Source organism: Molothrus ater, chromosome 4 (assembly GCF_012460135.2).
Source record: "Molothrus ater isolate BHLD 08-10-18 breed brown headed cowbird chromosome 4, BPBGC_Mater_1.1, whole genome shotgun sequence".
NCBI classification, from domain to species: Eukaryota; Metazoa; Chordata; class Aves; order Passeriformes; family Icteridae; genus Molothrus; species Molothrus ater.
This window is the reverse complement of record NC_050481.2, coordinates 70,407,990-70,428,479: the sequence shown is the minus strand read 5'-3', so window position 1 is coordinate 70,428,479 and position 20,490 is coordinate 70,407,990. Positions and strand designations below refer to the sequence as shown.

General features: G+C 45.1%; 1 protein-coding gene across 3 annotated transcripts in view; it reads left to right on the top strand.

Annotated features, from left to right (window-relative positions):
- Positions 1–20,490, top strand: part of SLC4A11 (solute carrier family 4 member 11) — a 94,235-nt gene that overhangs the window by 35,736 nt on the left and 38,009 nt on the right. For all 3 annotated transcript variants that reach the window (XM_036382481.2, XM_036382483.2, XM_036382482.1), the window contains exons 5-8: positions 3,548–3,779; positions 5,047–5,128; positions 14,724–14,847; positions 18,243–18,449. In XM_036382481.2, coding sequence (XP_036238374.1) covers positions 3,548–3,779; positions 5,047–5,128; positions 14,724–14,847; positions 18,243–18,449 — 645 coding nt within the window. The remainder of the gene's footprint in view (positions 1–3,547; positions 3,780–5,046; positions 5,129–14,723; positions 14,848–18,242; positions 18,450–20,490) is intronic.

The window sequence follows — 20,490 nt, the reverse complement described above, 5'->3', positions numbered from 1 at the left end:
TCCCTGTCTCTGGTGGAAGCCTGTGGTTCTGCGAGGGCAGTTTGTGTCTCAGGCAATTTGCTATATAGCAGGGCAGGAATAAAGGTTCTTCACACAGATTGAGCTATTTAATCACCATCACAGAGTGGTTCTGAGGGAATTGGCCCAAAGAACCATGGCAGCAGCCCAGGCAGAACTCTGCTCAGCAGAATGGGATTTTTTGGACACCACAGAAAATCTGCTGGTGGCTCTAAGTGAAGGTGTCTCCCTCCTGAGCAGCCAGCCAGGAGAGAGCTTGCAATTTGTGCCTTGTTGATAAGTTAGAATGTGTGATTTTGGCCTGTCTGAAGTCAGGGGAGGGTGTTTCAGTGTTTTCCCCCTTTTTTGGCACAACAGCCTCTGTTCCTGTCACGGTGCAAGGTGGAGCTTTGCAATCAAGGATGCCCAGAGCTGTTCAAATGGCTCTTGGGTAGCTGACTTGGGTTTCATCCTAAGCAGTTTCCAGCATCGAATTTCCAGCATCAAGTTTCCTGGTGTGACTTGACTATCCAGCTAAAAATATTAGTGAGGGAGCCTTCATTAATCTCCCCTGAACCCAGTGGGGGTCCTGGCTGGAACAGTGGTGCCTGAGCTGTCTCTGAGGCTTTGCTGTGCCAGTGCTTCCAGTAATTTGATTTTGGTGTGTCTCAGGGAGTGATGGATTTCTCTCCTTTCATGGTGGCTGCTTGCCTTGTGATGTTTAATGTGCATAAAGCCTCTTTAAGCTCAGAGAGTAGATTTAGATTGGGTGTTAGAGATGCTCCCTTGTGAGGGTGGTGAGGCCCTGGCACAGGGTGCCCAGAGGAGCTGTGGCTGCCCCTGGATCCCTGGAAGTGCCCAAGGCCAGGCTGGACAGGGCTTTGGAGCATCCTGGGCTAGTGGAAAGTGTTCGTGCCCATGGCAGGGGATGGAACTGGATGAGCTTTGAGTTCCCTTCCAGCCCAAACCATTCCATGACTCTACAATGCCTTCCCTAATCTTAGGAACTGATAATAATGATAAATGGATGATAAATATGAGTCTTCCCCCTATTTCCTATAAAGGACCATCAGCAGGGAAATGAAACAGCTGTGGGGCATGGAAGTTATTTTTCCAAGGCATTGCTTGAAGCCTGTGGCTCAGCTGGAGCTGAATCCTCCTGATTTGCATTGAGCTGCTGCTGCAGGATGAGGGTTGATTGAGATGAACTGGGGCCTTCCAGTGCCTGAAGGGAGCTACAAGAAAGATAGGAAGAGGTAACTGAAAATAGTCTGGAGTGACAGGACAAGGGGAAATGACTTCAGACTGAAAGAGGATAGGTTTAGACTGCATATTAGGAAAAAACTCTTTATCATGAAGATGGTGAGGCCCTGGCACAGCTTGCCCAGAGCAGCTGTGTCTGCCCCACCCTGGAAGTGTCCAAGGCCAGGCTGGATAGTGCTCTGAGCAACCTGGGATAGTGGAAGGTGTCCCTGCCCATGGCAGGGGTGAAAGTGGATAATCTTTAAGGTCCCTTCAACCCAAACCATTCTGTGATTCTGTGATCTGGGCAGATAACCCACATGAATGCCTTTGATTAATTTTTTCCTGTCCCTCCCCTTTCTCCTTCTGCTGTTCTGCTTCTGGTTGTTTCTCTCCAGAAGTTGGTGACACAAAGCCACCTTTGCTATTTTGAAAGCTCTTATTACAGGTGTAGGTTAATCTGCTCTCACTTTTGAGACAGACTCACTCCTTGCACTTCTGAGGTGGAGTTGTAGCTGTGTCACTGTCTCCTCTCCTACGAGCAGATGGCTCCAAAGCCTTGGGGGTGGGAGCTGAAACGCTTCAGAGAATCCTCCCTCTCAAGGATGCTGTGGAAAGAGTGATTGATGCAAAGTAAAACAGTGCTAATTGCAATGGATGTGTACTGACAACTTGATAGTTGCTGTGATAATTACAGTAATTAGGGAGATGTTAGCATTTTTTTGCCTGTGTCTATAAATGGAAAAGGTAAGAGAGAGTGTGCATGGAAGGAGAGGACCCATGAGGGATGGCCCTGCACCCTGGGGGAAATGTGGCACGGTCCTGGCTGTGGAGGCACCTGGGGATCAGATTTGTAAAAGCAAATCAGAGCTTGATTCTTCCTGAGCCTGAGGGGAGCTGAGGGTTTCAATGTCTCTTGACAATCTGGTTCTCAGCATCACAAATTGAGCTTGGCAGCTTTCCCATGGGAAGGAAGATCCATAGAGCAGCTCAGTTCCCATTTCCTCACTCAGGCTGTTGAAGGAGAGGGCCAGGACTGCCAGCCCTCCTTGTCCAGTGCTTGTGTGTGGATTTCCAAGGACTCTGCAATGGGAATTTGTAGTTTGATCACTCAATTAATCACTTTCCCAGCTGACAGGTACAGAAAGGAGTTGAGGATCTGGAACATATGTTGCAGACAGGTAGAAAAATTATAAAAGAAAAGCCTCATAAAATCAGGGCTGCTCTGCTAAATTAATAGCTGACCTATCACTTCTAAGTGCAGATAAGTACTTTGCAAGTTCTCATGCAAAAACATCTTGAAAATGAGAGTTTGTTAACACAACAGTCTATTTGTAGGGTAGAAGACAAGTACATCTATATAAACAATAAGCTCAGTCCCATCAGTGAAGATAATATGTAAACAATTCAAGAAAAGAAATATTTGATAGACAAGTAAAATACCTTTTACTAACCAATAGAGTAATTAGCAAGAAAGCTATTAACCAGTTAAAGTTGCCCATGAGGGCTGTAAAAACTGCATTAAATGAGTTGTGTGAATAAAGAATTAACTTTTCCTGCATGAAGAAACTGAGTCCTGACACACTGGGGCTGTCTCTTCCATCTCAAGGCCAGTAAGTCTGGGACAGCAGAAGGAACCAGTAGAGAGCTGGGATAGTTTCAGCCTCTGCTGTCTTTTACTCACTATTGCTTTAAAGCTAAATCCACAAAGGAAGAAAACTTCCATGGAAGTGGAAAGAACAGAAATTTAGCAAATGTCAGCAAAGTTGATGGGCTGGATGAGATTTCCCACCTGCCACTTCAGGCTCCCTAACTGGGAGCACTGGGGACAGATGGTTCCCAGTTTGAGGACCACTGGGTTGACTTGGCACTGAGATTCATACTGGTGATTTTTCATGCTGCTGAGCTCAGTGTCCATTTCTCCCAGATAGCTTTCCCATGTTTTTTCAAACTTCCTGAATTATTTGAATCTAAAAAAGATTTTAAATGCTACCTTAAGTATTTTTGCTTTTAGACCAACTTATTCTAGGCTAAAAAAAAAAAAATACAACCACATAAAAACTCTTTTTTTGAAAATTCTGCTTTCTGTGTCAGGGTATAAATGGTACCTGTGGGCACACTGTTAGGATAAGCCTTGAAAATGCAAACCTTCAATACATTAATGCATAAAAAGCCTTTTCTCCTGTGATCTGAATGGCCAGTAGAATCTTTGGTTGGGTGCTAACCTCAACAAAACTGCTTGTGAAGGACCCAAATTCTACTTTGCTGGTTTTGTGTACAGCTGTCTCATGCTCTTTTCTCAACACAGTACCTGAAATTAAAGAATTTTGAGGAGGAGGTGAGAGCCCAGAGAGACCTGGATGGTTTCTTGGCCAGAGCCAGCATCATCCTGGATGAAACAGCCACGTCCTTGGACGATGTTCTCCGGGAGATGCTGAAACACTTCGCCGAGGATCCTGAGAACATGGAGCCCAGCTGCAACTTCGAAAAAATCATGAACACTTTATTCACAGATTCAGGGACCCCACGGGAAGGGAACGGTAATCAGCTCTTGCTTTGCTTTGGCTGCTGGGCTGCTCTTCATTTGCCATCCTTGCCATGGTGGGGTGTGCTGGACAATCACTGTGTGGTCCCTGGGCTTGCACGTTGCATGTGACTCTGTGGGTTGATTTTTTTTTTCCATGTCATTCAGACTGAAGGGCCTCATTTCTCCAGGGTTTTTGTGTTTTGGTGGAGTCTTGCCCCTGTTTAATTAAGATCATCCATTGTGGTGCTCTCTGGGGTGTCTTGTCTGCGTGGACCCTTTTGGTTTGCTTGTCCTCGTCAGCAAAGGCTCCTTTGCCTTGTGATTCTCCACCTGAATTCACACAGGCTGAGGAATTTTGCCTGCTTTGGATGAGTAATTGAGGAGGGTTGATCCTTTTATGTCACTTCCAGCCCATTGGAGGAAATTGGAGACACTTGATTTTTTCCTCCAGAAGCTCAACTGGGGGCAGCCCTGGCCAAGGTTGTTGGCTTGGTATCACCTTAAGCTATCAACAACTGGTATCACCTTAACCTATCAACAAATAGTATCACCTTAAGCTATCAACAACTGGTATCACCTTAAGCTATCAAAAAAAGTTGTAGTGTAGTCTAAAAAAACACTGCCTTTTAGCCCAAGATGTGAAGAAGCTTAACTGAGCATTGTTTCTCTGTAGGCACCCTTGATGGTTCAGAGTCACCAGGAATGAATGCACAGTCATATCCAGCGCACCTCAAATGTAACTGTCACAGCCTGAGTGAATTTGTTTAACAGATATGTCAAGTCCTGAGCATGTAGTAAGCATGTTCATGCTTTGGTTACTTCTTGCTACCTGTCTTAGAGCTTCGCGTTTGTAATCCCTTTAAATTTAGGCTTTCTGCCAATAAAGAACAAAAAGTAAGTAGTGCTGTAAAATAGTGTGAGAGCAGTAGCTGGGAAGAGGGGGAGAGAGGGCAGGGGATTGGGAAGGTGACATCCCTCCCAGTCCTGTCTGTGTGTGTGTGGTGGATAATGCTAATCTAATAACCCAGTACTGCAGGAGGATGATGTTGGGAGGAGAAAGCAGCTGCCTTTCTAAGCTGTGAATAGTTTAAGGACGCAGTTCAAAAGCAGCAGGGCAAATGTTTCCATCTCTCTCTGTCAGCCCCCACCCCTGCATTAGTCCACTGGGCAGATAGGAATGCTTGGGATTAGTAGTCAGCTTCCATTTAGACAGAAATGTTATTTACAGCTGCAGAATAAATGAGGACAGCCTGTGATGTTTCCCTCTCTTCTCTTCCCAGTTCACCTTCTATCAGACACAATTCAAGGGGTCACAGCCACAGTCACGGGAGTGCAGTATCAGCAGTCCTGGCTCTGTATCATGTAAGTACCTGGCTTAGATGAGCAAAATCACTGACATCCAAACCTTTTCCTGCTGCTGGGAGGAGCAGAGGTTCAGAATGTGCCCTTTTGGGTTAAGATGGTGGTGCTTGTTCCATCCACCCTGTGGGATCTGTCTCTCTCTGGGCTGCTTCTCTTTGCAAACACATGCAGTAGGTGACCACAGCCCCTCCAGGGCATTCAGCTCTTGGATGTTATAGAAATCTGCTGTTAACAAGCTAAGAATGCTGAAAAAATGAGCCAGAAAATGCTAATTACTGAGAAATGCTAATAAAGGAACTTCTCAAAGGGACAAGCAAACTGGTTCATGGACTGCTTTGCCTGCCAAAGTCTGGGAGCCTGGACCAAAAGATTTCTTAGGTCCTTTGATGGAACCATCCAAACTTTGTAGCTGAAAATTGAAGTCAGACATTCCACACTATTTAGACACTGATTACTTTGTCTGACAATTAATTTGGACGCTGATTAATTGTCAACACTGTTAAACATTGGAGGAGCAGGCCCTTAAGAACTCTGTCACCTGGGATTTATGAGATGTGGTGGCTTCACCCCAGCTTGCACTTGACCAGAACTGGGGTTTGAAGTTATTGTCTCCAAGTCAGGCCTGTGGGGTGAGCCAGGCTGTCCCTTCACAGGGGACAGGCCAGAACCTGAGTCCCTGAGCCAGCCAAAGCTGTGCCTTTTTGACTCTTGCTTTATTCCTGTGCAGTCTTAAAGTCAGAGTTGTCAAGAAATATGTTAATTCCCAGAGAAATGGCTGGGATATGTGGGATAGGTGCCTAAAGGCATGCACATATTTTAGCCTTCACAGCCAGTTTGCTGGGACAACTGTCACAATACTTTTCCTTCTGCTTGCTCTTCTTCTCCTGCCCTCTGCTTAAGGCTGGGGAAAAATGGAGAGAAATAGAGGATTAAAAAAAAAAAATCAAAAAGGAGACAACACCATCAACAAACAAGGAAAAATCTCCCCTTTGTTTTGAATCTCTTATGAAAGAGAAGGATGTGATCTCCATGTGAAAAAGAAGTGATGGCATATCAGGGCTGTGTCCTGAGAGAGAGGAGAGCTGGATGATATTTTGTGCTTTTTGTGCTACTTTTTTACACCTGGCACTTACAGAGCAGGACCACAATGAACAAAACTAGTTTATAAAGTAAAATGGTGTCAACCAAGAGGACTTCTGGGCAGTTTTCTCCTCTTTGGATGCCATAGGAGGGTAACAGCAGTAAGGATATGTAGGTGCTGCTGATGAGAGGATGGAGGTTGCTCCTGTGGGGTGAGGCAGCTCTGTGGAGGGTTTTGGGGAGTGTTGCCTTAACACCAAAGGATTTTAAAGGTCAGGATGCAAATGCTGTGATTACATACATGAGAGTGAAAAGGGTGGGTTCAGCCTCTTAGGAAAGTGAGCCAAAGCTTTAAATGCATCCATGTGAGTAATCCTGGCTTCCACGACAAGAGATGATTTAAAAAATAAGCTCACAGCCTGAAGGTGTCTTGTGCAAAACTTTCCTTGTTTCTTCCTTTTGTTGCTCTGAAGAGGGAGAAGAAAGTGGTGGGAAAGCAATGATGAGTTATTAACCATAATTATCTAATTATTGCACTGTATTTCTGCTGGAGTTATTGTGCAACAGATTGTGAACCATATTTTTAGATCTTACATTTTTCTTGAAGTCAGATTGCAAAACAGCTTCCAAACCTCTGAAGTAAAAGGAATTTGTTGATGAAAAAATTTTCCATATGAGTGGGAAGAACCTTTAAGATATCTGCTATTCTTTATCCTTGCATTTGGTCTATACCCTTTGCTAAATTTTAAATTAGCACTGCTGGATTGGTGCACCTTAACCAACTTTTAATTCCTGGTGGATGAGATAAAATTGATATAATAAGATTATATTAATGAGGAGGAACAGCTCAGAGATAAGGTTTTGGTGGTGTTGCTTCTGCATAGATGATGAGGGGAAATATTAACAGCTGAAATTAGGTTGGGGTGAGAAAGGAAGGAATTTTATAGATATTCACTGAGTTGTGCAGAGCCTGGCTGCAGAAGAACATTCCTAATGAAGACAAAAATGTGTTTCCCTCTCCTTTGTGCTGGAAAGAAGGCTCTTATTTCTTATCTGATTTATCCTCTGTGAAAAGAGCAGTGAGGAAAACCTAGGGTTGAGATAATTGTTCTGCTTCTGTTGGATTTGGTGCTTTCCTGATGGTTTCAGGTCTAGGGAAGCTCCAGCAAGGTCAGACATTCTATATGGATCTGGGCTTCAGGGCAGAACAAACCCTTGAGGAATTGAAGATCTCAAGGTTTCAATGTTCCTGTGAAGTCCAGAAAAACAATGAATTCTGATTCACTGCAGGTTTTAGGGGTGGTTTTGTCAGGAATGACCAAAACCTGATCTTTCTGAGGAGGCAAGAGGAGGAGGCTGACCAGGCTACATCAACTTATGGAAAACTTGGGATTCTCCTGTTAAAATGAGAGCTGAGAGTATCAAAGCCTTTCATGCTCCAGGGTCCAGCTCTGGAAGAATGAAGGTTTCTATTTGTGTACATGGTCATTTCCTAACTAGAAAGCAAATCTTGAGAGTTACAGATGAGCTTCATCAGCCCAGGACAAGATCTCATACCTTTGCAACCATGGACACAACTCTGTTTTCCTCCTATTCCAGCATTTGCCAGAACAGGAAGACACAAACTGGCCCAGAGATCTCCTCTGCTTCCCTGGGAAGCTGCTGCTGGTTGTTTCCTTGGAGAAGCTGGGATGAGGGATTTCTGTCCCAGAGTGAGGAGTGCTGGACTGTTTTCCTCAGTTATTTAAGTGAGGAAGCTCAGCTGCTGACAGGACCTGCAGCATGGAATGACTGAAGCAGGCAGAGGTGCTGCCAGGAGGGTGCTTGGAGCTCCCCCTGAAGCACCCAGACCTGTCATGATCCCAGCACAGAGGGGTAAACTGGATGCTTTCCATGGCATAAATGGGAAAGAAGCTCCAGTGGGAGCTGCTGGTTTTGGAGTTGCAGTTTTGTGCCTCAAAAAGGCCAAGAAACCCCTCCTTGTCCCATGAAGAGGTGACTCTATCACAAGCCAAATCCTATCACACCCCACTCCTTCTTTAACTGCCTGACAAATGAAGGTGAAAATGCCTGATTATTAATTTTTTCCTCTTGGAGTGAAGGATATATGATTATAAAATGGCTTAACTGGGTGCTGGTGGATTTTTCTCCCTCGTGTCCTGCTAGGAAAAACATCATCTCAGTGGGTTATGGAATAAATGTCCCTGAGCTGATGGAACTCCCCAGGCATCCCAGCTTCCAGGTTGGATTCTCCCTGCCAGCAGATTGATATAAGTGCTGATTTCCAGAGCTGAATCCTTAGAAAAATGTGAAATCAAGCTGCTCCATAGTCTGGATGGAGTAGTTGTAGAGCCATTTCTGGCTGGATTGCTAAAGCACATGGACTGGGCATTAAAGTGATTTCCTGAAGCTCTTTTAACAGGCAGAGCAGAGGGGGAAAAAAGCCTCTCTGCAAGCAAGGAGTGGTTCAGTGGTTTGTGTGCTCTGTGTTGCTATAGAATTTCTGCCTTTGATGTAGCCTGTCATGGCAGTGACTCCTGTGGAGGAGTTTAACACAGAAAAACCCAGGTAGCCTCTCAAAAATAGGTATTGTGAGATGATATTGGATAACCAGCAAGGCTGCTGTTGAGATAATCAAAATTTGAGGAGTTAGATCCCAAATTTAATGTATTACTGTGAAAGATGTGACTCTCAACAGAACTAATGCCAGTCCATTTTTTGTGTTTAAGGATTTTTCCAGACCCAGAGGTCTGTGGGTTTCTAGAAGAGTCACATTGTCTCTGATTTAGATGTTGAATAGATTTCAAATGGAGATGCTTCACTTGCTGCCTCTTCCTCAGATTATTCTTTTAAAGGGCAAAATGGGAAATTAAAACAGTTGGACTGCTTAAAACAAATATTTTCATTTAGAGGGATGATTACAAGATTTGGAGCCTTGTAAGCAAGAGCCTCTTCTGCAGAATTTACAGCTATCATCTCTCAAGTGTTCTTTGGGCTCAGAGAACCATGTAATTTTTTAAGGGCCTCTCTACCCATTTTGAGTTTTCCCAGATTATGCTGGAGAGCCGAAGCTTTTGCAGGTGCTGTTGTAAGAAAAGAAAAGCTCAAATTCAACCTCTGCATTAGGGATTTGGGTCCTGAAGAAGAAAGATGGCTTGTTTTGATCCCTGCAGGGTCTGAACAGGGATGAGAAGTCTCCTTACAGAATCAGGAAGGTTGGAAAAGTCCAACCCTTAACACAGCACCACTGTGTTCACCTCCAAACCATGACCCCAGTGTTGAGTTTGTGAGGTCCCCAGGATGAAGGAGGAATTGAGAATCTGACTCCATGTTCTTAGAAGGCTACATTATTATATTATATTATATTATATTATATTATATTATATTATATTATATTATATTATATTATATTATATTATATTATATTATATTATATTATATTATATTATATTATATTATATTATATTATATTATATTATGTTATATTAATTCCTATACTAAAACTATACTAAAGAAAGAGAAAGGATACAGACAGAAGGCTTAACAAGATACTAATTAAAAACTCATGACTGACTCCTCAGAGTCTGATGGTGGTTGGTCATTAATTAAAACCAAATCACATGAAACCAATCAAACATGCACCTGTTGGTAAACAATCTCCAGCCACATTCCAAAGCAGCAAAAAAGGGAGAAGCAAATGAGATAATATTGTTTTTTTTTCCTCTGAGGCTTCTCATCTTCCCAGGAGAAGAAATGCAGGGAAAGGGATTTTTCAGACAATATCACAGTGATAGCCCCAGTGCCACAGCCAACATCTGGCAAGGGCTCTTTGAATGCAGAGAACCAATTAATTTTCTTTTAAAGGCCTCTCCCCCCATGCTGGGCCATCCCAGGTGGTGCTGGAGAGCTCCTACAGGTGCTGTGTGATGGAGTAGAATTCTCAATACTCACTGACCTGGAGGAAATCCTTCCCCCTGCAGAGGATGAGTCTTCCTGGAGCCCAGCAAGGTGCATTTCCCAGGCCAGAAGGACTTCCAGCCTGGAGTGGGGGTGTTGTGGCTGAGACCAGCCTGTGCCAGGCTGTGGGTGAGCTGCCTGGCCTGGCCACAGCTTCATTCCTCACTTGCAGATCCTGGTTTCTCCAAGCTGGTGCCTGGAGCTGCTCAGCAAAGGAAGATTTATTGGCAGTGGTTGAGAACAAGAAGTGTCATTGTTCTGTGTGGGGACAGGAAGAGGCTGGCTGGCTGATTACCTCTGCTGGGCACTTTTTCATACTGCAAGGGATAATTTGTTTCTGAATTAACTTCCTTTCTTGCCCTTTTAAAAGAGGGTTTCTGTTTCTCTTAGGTCTCCATAATTTGACCCTTTTTATGATTTGCTTGAGCAATGTGTTATTACTCTGATAACATCTTGGGTGTGGGGCAGACCTGGGGCACGTGGGACTCGGTGGATCTGGGATTTTGGTGGAGCACTGCCAGTTCTCACCATCCCAGTGCCACCCTCAGCACCACCAGAGGCAGAGAGGAGCACAGGGAAGCAGAATTTGTGCTATCATTTAAATGCCCTTTTTACAAGCTCAATTATTGGGGCATCAAGATAAAACTGCTGAGAACACAACCTGGCATCTCATTAAATCATAGTCCAGCATTTCCTGGGCTGACTAATACTGAGTGAAAATAGATTTTTCAGCTTTCTGGCCAAACCAAGGGAGAATCAAATGTAGCTCAAGTCAAACCAAAAAGGAACTTGGAGGCTTTGACCAAACCAGACTTGATTTAGAGTCAGCTGAAAATGTCTTGCTAGTTCTCAGTTTTTTGGGGAAATTTAGACTCCAGCTTTTTTTTTTTTTTTCTTAGTGGGAATTTGTTTAAGTGCTACTTTAAAAAAAAAAAAAAAGTTGTTTCATTTTGAAAGTGACTTTCTTCTTGGTCTGAGCTGTGCTGACTTTCACCTGCAGTCTTGCTTGGCTTGGGATTTCTCCATGTAAACCAGAGAACTTTATTTTTTTTTGTGTCTTTTACAAATATTTGCACAATTCTAGTTGGGACTGAAGTTTTGGTTTGTATTGTATTCGTATCTGGATTCTGGAATTAAAACAAAAGTGGGAGCTGTAAGTGCTACACCAGGGAATAGGATTTGAGTCAGCTAAATAATGGCTTAAATTTGAGGAAAAGCTTGAGCTGCTGAATGATGCATGGGCAGAAGTGACTTGGCCTTGCACTGAAAGTATTGAAACATCATTTTTTCCCCAAATAAATGGATGTAACAGAGGGAGAGCAGACTGAGATGAGGCTGCATTCTGCACTGTTCCTCCCCTCCATGCAGCCAGGCTCAGGTACATCCCATCTTCTCTGTGGCACCTGTTTCAATCTGGTTTTAATCAGGTTTGCCCTCACTAAATCAACTCCAGCCTGATTTGTAAAGGTGTTATTGATCTAAATTATTTGTACATTGACCTAAGTGTTGGAAATTCTCAATTTTACTGGTGTGATATTGGGATTTAGATCCCTGTGTCAGTGTCCTTAGAATTCTTTACAGAGGAGCTGGAGGAGACTCTCAGAAGTTTGAGAAACCTCAAACTCCAGCACTCTGGATTAAAACCATTTGAGATGAAAAGGGTTGATAATGACAGTGAATTTCTTGGTGTCTTGTCAATGTTAATTCCACTGTGTGAAACCTTTCGGTGCTGTGGGATCCTCTTCTTGCCCAGTCCCTCAGCTTAAGGAAACAGTGAACTCCTGACCAAGAGAAACACAAATTTTTAGTGGCTGCCATGAAAATGATCTTGTATGTGAGAGAGACCCAATAGCAAAGCTCAGTTTTGCACAGTCCAGTTTTCCCTCTGTACCCAAGAAGCTCTTGTGCTGAAGTGGGATCGTGGCACTGCTGGCAGGACTCCTATCTCTGGAAAACACAGCTCTGGAGACAATTCATGGAGCTGAAACATAACCCTCTCACTCCAGGGAGAAAGAAAACTCCAGAACATGTGGCTTGCTCTGTTATTGCACTTTATTATAGGCTTTTCCAGATTGCTTTGTACTTGAGTGGTTTCTTGCTTGGTCAGGCCCTGCCTGGTGCACATGGCAGGGAGGGAAAGGTGTCTGGGAAGTGTTGGTACAACTCTGTGAGCCACAGGTGCTGATACCTGCTGCTGCTGGCCATGGCTGGGGTGGAAATGATGGCCAAAATGCCCAGCAAACCTTCCTTTTCAAAACAGATTATTTGATGAGCTTGATGCCTCAGGTTTTAACTTCTGTATTTTTCAGATTCTGTGCTGCTTTAGTGTGTGGGTCTGGGCTTCATATGAGGGGATGGTGAGCTCTGTGCACAGAGCAGGGAGACAAAACAATTCCTGCTCCAGCTGGGCACCAAGGACAAATGATCCAAATCTCAGCCCAAGAGCACAAACACCGTGGGCTGGAGAGAGAAAAACAAGCAGGGTGGGACTGCAGGGGCTAAAGCTGGAATTGGACAATGAACTCCAATATGCAAATGGAGCAGAACTGATCAAAGTGAGAGACCCCATGCCCAGTTGTGCATTTTTGTGACCATTTTGGTTCATCTTGAGTGCAGCCCTGGCTGGGCTCTTGTGCTGCCCAAGGTGCATCCATTGAGGCCTTCTAATAAATCCCTACTTTATTCTGTAGCTCTGTCCAGCCTCTGCTCCAGGTCAGCCTTCACAAGGCATCAAGCTCAGCAGCTGAGGTGTGCAAATGCTGAGAACTGAGCTCAGAATAATGTTAATGCTTTCAGTAATCATTCACTGCTGGTGACCAGGTGGGTGAAGGTGACAGAACTGAAGGTGTTGGCCCACTTGAAGGTTCTCCAGTTGGTCCAGAGCCCAGAGTTCATGTCCCCTCTGGCTTGTTGAGCTGTAACACAAGGAGACTTGTCTGCTGTCCAGCCACAGCTGGATTGCAAGCAGGGGCTTGGCTTTGGTTGTGAAAACAAGTGTAGCTTGCACTCGATTTTCAATTACTTCAAAAGATATTTATTCCTCACCTTAGGACCTGCCTTGATCTTTTTCTCTTTCAAAGCTGATTCGAGTACAAAAAGAACAAAAGGCTGTGGTGAAGGGAAGTTAGGAAATAAATGAACCAGTGTCATCTTTCTCAAGCCCTGTGTATTGTTCTAATTAAGCTGTTTGGTTGCTCTCAGACAAGTGTCTGTATGAGACTAATTTATAGAAGCAGTCTGCTTCCAGTCTGAGATCTGGAAGTCAAACTCAGTAAGAAAATACTTGATGGTGTGATTTTTATTTTTTCAATGCAAATACTGAAGAACTTGATAGAAAATTAAACGTGGTCCAGATTAGGACATCTTCAGCCAAAGACCTTGTTAATGGAACAGCCCTTAGGGTGCATGGGGGTGAGAATACATCTTAAAAGGAAAGAAATAGATGGATTATGGAAGAAAAATTGGAGAAATAAATCCTCTTGTTGGAGGACTATGATAGGTGCTTGTTAGATGAACAAAAGGGAGGAGGCAGCTGAAATAACTTTGAACCAGGTAAAAGGAGGGGAATATATAATAATAACTCTGAGGCAGGAAAACACTTCCATACCTCTTCCGGGTGTCTGTAGGCAAACCCTGTGTGCATTTTTCACCAGTGGTTTACAGAAGGGTTGGGAAGTGGTTGGTGGCTTTAAAGGGAGCAGGAGAGCTGCATGCCAGGGTGGCATTACCCACTTGCTGCCCCTGCAGCAAACCCCAAAATTTCCCAGCAGGAAAAGTGGCAGCTGAACAGGTCCCAGCTCTGCTTAAAGAGCCTGGGGTGGAGACAGACCTGATCTTTCACAGCCTCTGGAGATGATCCCTATGTTTATTCCACACAACTTTCTTTGCTAGTCTTGGTTCTGGGAGTCTAATCCCAGCCCCTGGATCACAGCCAAGGATTTCTCTCCAAGCACTAATCCCATCTCTGTGGTTCTTGAGCAGGGAGGTCAGCCTGGTTTCTTTAACACTTGGGAGCCAGAAAGGGGAAAACAACAGCTGGGAGCAAATGGGGGAAGCCATTACAACAGAGAGGTCTGCCTGAGGCAGAAGCGGGAGTATATTGGCTTGGCATTTTGCCTCAGTGTTTCCAGAAGCACCTTGGGAGATCAGGTGAAATGAAATGTAATCTGCTTTCCAATAATGCAGGTGGTTTTTAATAAGAGGGGTTTTTGTGTGTGTGTGTGTGTGTGTGTGTGTAGAAGCTTCTGTAGCTCTGCAGGTACTCAGTGTGTTGTGCTCTCTGTCATTTGTTTTCTTGGCTGTTAAAAAGCACCTGGAGGAAAAGACAGAATGCACCTTGAAATCTTGAAAGGTATTTCCTATAAAAACATGGATGTCAAATTGTACAGAAGGGAGTAGAATTAGGCTGATAGTAACTAAAAGTTTAAGGCTTCAGATGTCTTCAACCAACACCATCGTGTGTTTCTCAAAGGTGAAATGTGTTTTTATACCTTGTGCACCAGGGGAGATCATGCCTGGTGTTGTGGGGCCCAGTGTGACAATCCCATTTTCCCCACAGTTGCACTATAAAGTCCCTTCAGCGACGCCACGTTTGCATCAGCCGCCTGGAGAGGCCTCAGAACTGGGGGGAGAACTCCTGTGAAGTCAGATTTGTCATACTGGTCCTGGCTCCTCCCAAGATGGTGAGTTTTGTTCTTCTTGCTCCATAATTTCAGGGGGTTCTCCTGAGTTTGCATTTCCTTGGGCTCCTCCAAGGGTTAAGAAGTGTCTTTAAACATTTATTGGTTTGTTTTTAAAACACAAGGGGATGTGAAAAGGCCTGAGGTCTTCTCAGCAGCTGTCAAGATGATTTATGCTGTTGGTGAGGGGTGGATTGGTGGGCTGTGTCCTTGTCTCATGGCCTGCATCCTGATGGGGAGGAGAACACTCTCTAGTCCCCATGCACACCTGGGATGCCCTTAACACTCCATGGATTCCCCTCTCCAGCTGGAGCTGCTATTTTTAGAAGTAAGAAATGCAGTTTCTTGCTAAAGCCAAGCTTCTGAAAGGCTCTTGTGAGCCTACAGCTGGTGCCCCAGGGCAAAAGGTCTGGGCTGTTTCCCAACAAACTTCCCTGATGGGGCTGACATTTACCCTGCACGTGTGGCTGCAGCAGCTGGAGGTAATGTAGCCAAGAGGAAGATGATTCTTTTTTGAGCTCTGTTACAGTGAGGGTGAGACTTTCTGGGAGCTGTGGTGCTTTTAAGGTCAGACTGTCCCTGAGGCTCTTTGGATTCAGAGCTTTTAACACCTGAAACAGCAAGGTTAAAGCTTGCTCAAGTTCTGGTTCTTTGGTGTTGACAAGAATGGCACAGTAGAACACTTTTACTGCAATCAGAATATCCTGAGTTGGAAGGGACCCACAAGGATCATCCAAGTCTGACTCTGATATCATGGGGTGCATCAAGGTTAATTGGGGATCACCATCCTGTCTTCCTAGAAAGCCCTGGCCGGACCAAGGTGGTTCTTGCAGCTGATGGCTGAGTGGTTCAAAGCTCAAGACCTTTTCACACTCCAGCTGGCTGTTTACACCTTGGGGCTGCTGGGTCTGTGCTCCTGGGAGGTGCTGGAGAGGTTGAAGACCTTTCCTGGGACAGGATATGTCCTGATTCAATTTCCTGCTCTTCAATGCTATCTATGTGACCTTGGGACCTGCTGCTCTGGCCTGTCTCCTCCCCCCTTCACCACCACCCACATTTAAATGGGAATACTGGTGTTTCCTTCTTTCCCAGGATTTCTGGCAGGTCTTTCCCAACTTGCTTTTGGCATCGACCTCCAAGCCAACAGGCTGAAAACATATTGATGTTCCTTGTGCAAAGCAGGAGGGAGAACACCTGGAGCTGTGTGCAGCTCCATGGATCTGTCCCTCATTGTTATCTGGGGCCAGCTACGTGCAAAGCCCCCGCCAGCGGCTCCGCATCCGCTGGGATCCCCAGAGTTTGCAATTCCGATGGTCAGCATCAAATTAAGGGAAGGGAGTGGAGGCCAACAGAGCTTGCACTTGCCAATGTGCTTTTTTATTTTAAATGGGTTGGTGGAGCCAGCCCCAAGTGCGCATTTCTGGTGCAGCAGTTAAAATAATTAACCTGCTGACAGCATCACGTTCAATGGAAGGGGGGCAAGTCCACAAAGTGGGCATTTGTTATGCTGGGAATCCAGATTCTTGGCCTTGCTAATATTGAGGAAGGAAAAAAAAAGAGTTTTCCTGCAAATATCTATCCTCTCTAAACTGTTCATCTCCTTAGTGAAGGAAAAATTGGAAGGGCATTGGGAATGTTGAAGCAATCCTTGCAGCATCCAGCCCGAGGATTGTTGCTGCTTAGAGGTGAAAGGTGGAGCCTCCTCTGTGCTGGCAAATCCAGGCTGTAAAAGCAAGTCCTAGGCAAAACCCTTCACTTAAATCCAAACCTCTCTCTAGAAACTTAAACTGAATGTGCCCTAGTGAGTGTTTGAAGGGACATTCCTGGTGATGGAATCCCAGAATAGTTTGGGTTGGGAGGGACGTTTAAAACAATCTCATTCCAATTTCTGCCATATTCAGGGACACCTTCCACTATCCCAGGTTGCTCCAAGTCCCATCCAGCCTGGCCTTGAACACTTCAGGGATGGGGCAGCCACAATTTTTCGGAGCAAATGGAAGATGGGGCAGCCACAATTTTTTGGAGCAAATGGAAGATGGGGCAGCCACAATTTTTTGGAGCAAATGGAAGATTGGGCAGCCACAATTTTTCAGAGCAAGTGAAGATGGGGCAGCCACAATTTTTTTGAGCAAATGGAAGATTGGGCAGCCACAGTTTTTCGGAGCAAATGGCAGAGAGGAGGATGATGTGAGTGATGGAGGAAGGACAGCATTAGCAATGACTCTGGGACCAGCTCAGTGCCACCCACGCCTGAGCTTCTGCGTCACCCACACTGAATTATTTGGTTGTGTCCATGGAGAAATTGTTCATCTGCTTGGTTGTGAATCATGAGAAGCAATTGGGATCAATCACAGATGCTCACTCTTCTTTTCACAGCAGAGTGAGGAGCTTGGAGGTTCTCCAGGGCTGGGGGAATGTTTGGGTGTCTGTGGTAGCTGCTGCCTGATGAGTGTGGAGTGTAGAAGAGGTGGGTGGGTTAAAACTTGGCATCAGAAGGAGCTTTTAATGAGCTGTGGTTCTGTGTAATTTAGTCTTGGCAAGTATCTTACCTGTCCTGGCCACAGTAGGAGCTGGTGAGCAGGTCAGGGCCTGGAGAGCTTGGCTTTGGTGTGTTTGTGCAGGGATGGGGACCTCAGCCTCCTTTACTCTTCCCTTTGCATTTAATTTCCTGCAGTAGGAAAGCAGCTTGGATTCTGTTGGAAGATGGATCCCCCACAGATCAGGCCTGTGTCTCACAGAAATATTAAATCCTGAAAATAAACACTTTTTTTCATGTCTGCAAGACTCCTGTCCCTTCCAAACATTTAGTGAAGACAGACAAGAGCTCCTTGTGTGGGTTCCCAGCTGTTTTTTCCCATCCTTTCCTCTGTGCCAGTGGTTACTTGAGCTGAGAGCTCTCAACCTCCACTTGTGCTGCCAGAATTGCCTCAGAGTGGCCAAATGAATTGAGTTTTAATGCCCAGAAAGTAGGAATCAGATGAGCACAATAATCTCAGTCTTTCAGATAAGACATCAGTACCTGCAGAAACATTCCCACCCCAGGAGCAGCAATGCTGAGGTGCTGTTAAGTAGCAAAGATTTTTGTCTTGTCTTGAAGGGAAACCAGGGATAAAGTGCACATTCAGCATGATTCAGCTTTGGATTGGTTTCTGGGAAGTTGATCAAGTGAAGATCGATCAGGGCTTCAGGACCTGTGGTGGTGCCTCCAGAGGATTCTGCTGTGGATGTGTGTTCATCTGCAACAGCTTCCGCATGTGCCCTCCTCCCTCAGGTCTCTCTGGGATCCTTGGAGCTGGGCAGGCTCCTCTTCAGAGGAATAAATTATGGGATTTACCTTTCAGAAGTGAAATTAAATGGTTTTATAACCACTTTTTCTTCTTTTTTTTTTCCCTGCTTAGAAAAGCACCAAAACGGCCACAGAAGTGGGCAGGACCTTTGCCACGATGTTTTCAGACATAACCTTCCGGCAGAAGCTTCTGGAAACCAAAACTGAGGAGGAGTTCAAGGAGGCCTTGGTGCACCAACGCCACTTGCTGACAGTGGCCAATCAGAGACCCTCAGGAAGGAAAGATGGGCACACGTCACATGGTAGCAAACAACTCAAGGTGAGGCTTGGCCAGCACCTCTGCCATGCCCTGGTGTCAAAATCCATCCATCCATCCATCATCCATCCATCCATCCATCCATCATCCATCCATCATCCAGCCATCATCCATCCATCATCCATCCATCCATCATCCATCCATCCATCCATCCATCATCATCCATCCATCATCCATCCATCATCCATCCATCCATCCATCATCCATCCATCCATCCTTCATCCCTCATCCATCCATCCATCATCCATCATCCATCCATCCATCATCCATCCATCCATCCATCCATCCATCCATCCATCCATCCATCATCCATCCATCCATCATCCATCATCCATCATCCATCCATCCATCATCCATCCATCCATCCATCCATCATCCATCCATCATCCATCCATCATCCATCCATCCATCATCCATCCATCCATCCATCCATCCATCCATCCATCCATCCATCCATCCATCCATCCATCCTTCATCCATCCATCCATCATCCATCCATCCATCCATCCATCCATCCATCCATCCATCCATCCATCCATCCATCCATCCATCCATCCATCCATCCATCCTCCATCATCCATCCATCCATCATCCATCCATCATCCATCCATCCATCCATCCATCCATCCATCATCCATCCATCCATCCATCCATCCATCCATCATCCATCCATCCATCCATCCATCCATCCATCCATCCATCCATCCATCCATCATCCATCCATCCATCCATCATCCATCCATCATCCATCCATCCATCCATCCATCCATCCATCCATCCATCCATCCATCCATCCATCCATCATCCATCCATCCATCCATCCATCCATCATCCATCCATGGAGATTTGGGGTGAGGAGGTGAACATTTGAGTCCAGTGGATGCAGCAGCATTCCCAGCCAGCTCCTTACCACCAAGGCTTCCCCAAATTTCTGCTTTGTGCACATCCACCTTCCTCAGATTTGCTATAAATCTCCAAAAAGCCACTTGAAGGTGTTGAAGGGATGCAGAGCACTTGGGGGTTGAAATGGTTGCAGGACTTTGATTCCAGATGCTTAGTGGAGGGTGGGATTAATGGATCCCTGCTCCTTGTCAGTCCAAGGTACTTAATCCTTACAATCAGAAGGCTCTGGAGGAAGCTGCTGCTTGTCTTTCCTGCAGCCAAAAAGCTTCTTGGCCATCTCTGCACGGTAATTTCACTTAAAAGTTGCCTGTCAGTATTTGGCCTGAATTCTCCCTGTTTGATCTGTAGCTCTGTAAAACATTACTTGCTTTGTACTTTAAAGTTGGAGGGAAATGCTGTAACTCAGCTTTCTTTTCTGGAATTTCCTGTGTGTTGGTCACTGCTTTGTTTTTCCGTTCAGAAATCCATTCTTTAAGCAGACAGCATACCTGAAAAACAAACTGTGCCATCCCCAGCATGCTGCTCCTGTCTCTGCATTACAAATAACCCCAAAGCTTTGGGTTGCTTATAGTGCAGGAGCTGCTTCACTTATCACTTATTTTTTCCCCCCTGGAATAGATTTAAGGGGTTTGATCTGCACATCTGGAAATGAGCAAAGCTCATGTTTTTCCTGTGGAATCCCCTTGCTTATAGGTAGTGCTTTGAACTTTGCTAGACCCCAGATCTGCTCTTAACTTTGCAGAACAAGTCCTGAAACCCTCTTTAAACCCCGGTCATGCAAGGCAGGGATATTTGGAGTAGTAATTTACCTAAAATAGGTTTAACCCTCTATACCGGGCCTTTCAAATGGGTTTTTGTTAGAGCAGTTGAAATGTCTGACTTTGTCTTTTGCTAAAAATAGCAAAAAAATGTCTCCAGAGGGTTTTCTGCTCTGTGGTTTGGTGAGGAGGGCTGGATGAGACACTGAGCTTATAGATTTTGGCCCTGAGACTGGTGATTCCTGCTGGCCTGCTTGGAAGAGCAGCCTTGGCCAGGCAGAATCCTGATTTCTCCAAGCCAGTGCTGTGGAGGGTGACACTTCTTCCTTCAGCTCTTGCTTTTGGCATTGACAGTTGTGGGCCTGGGTTTGCTGAAGTGTTTC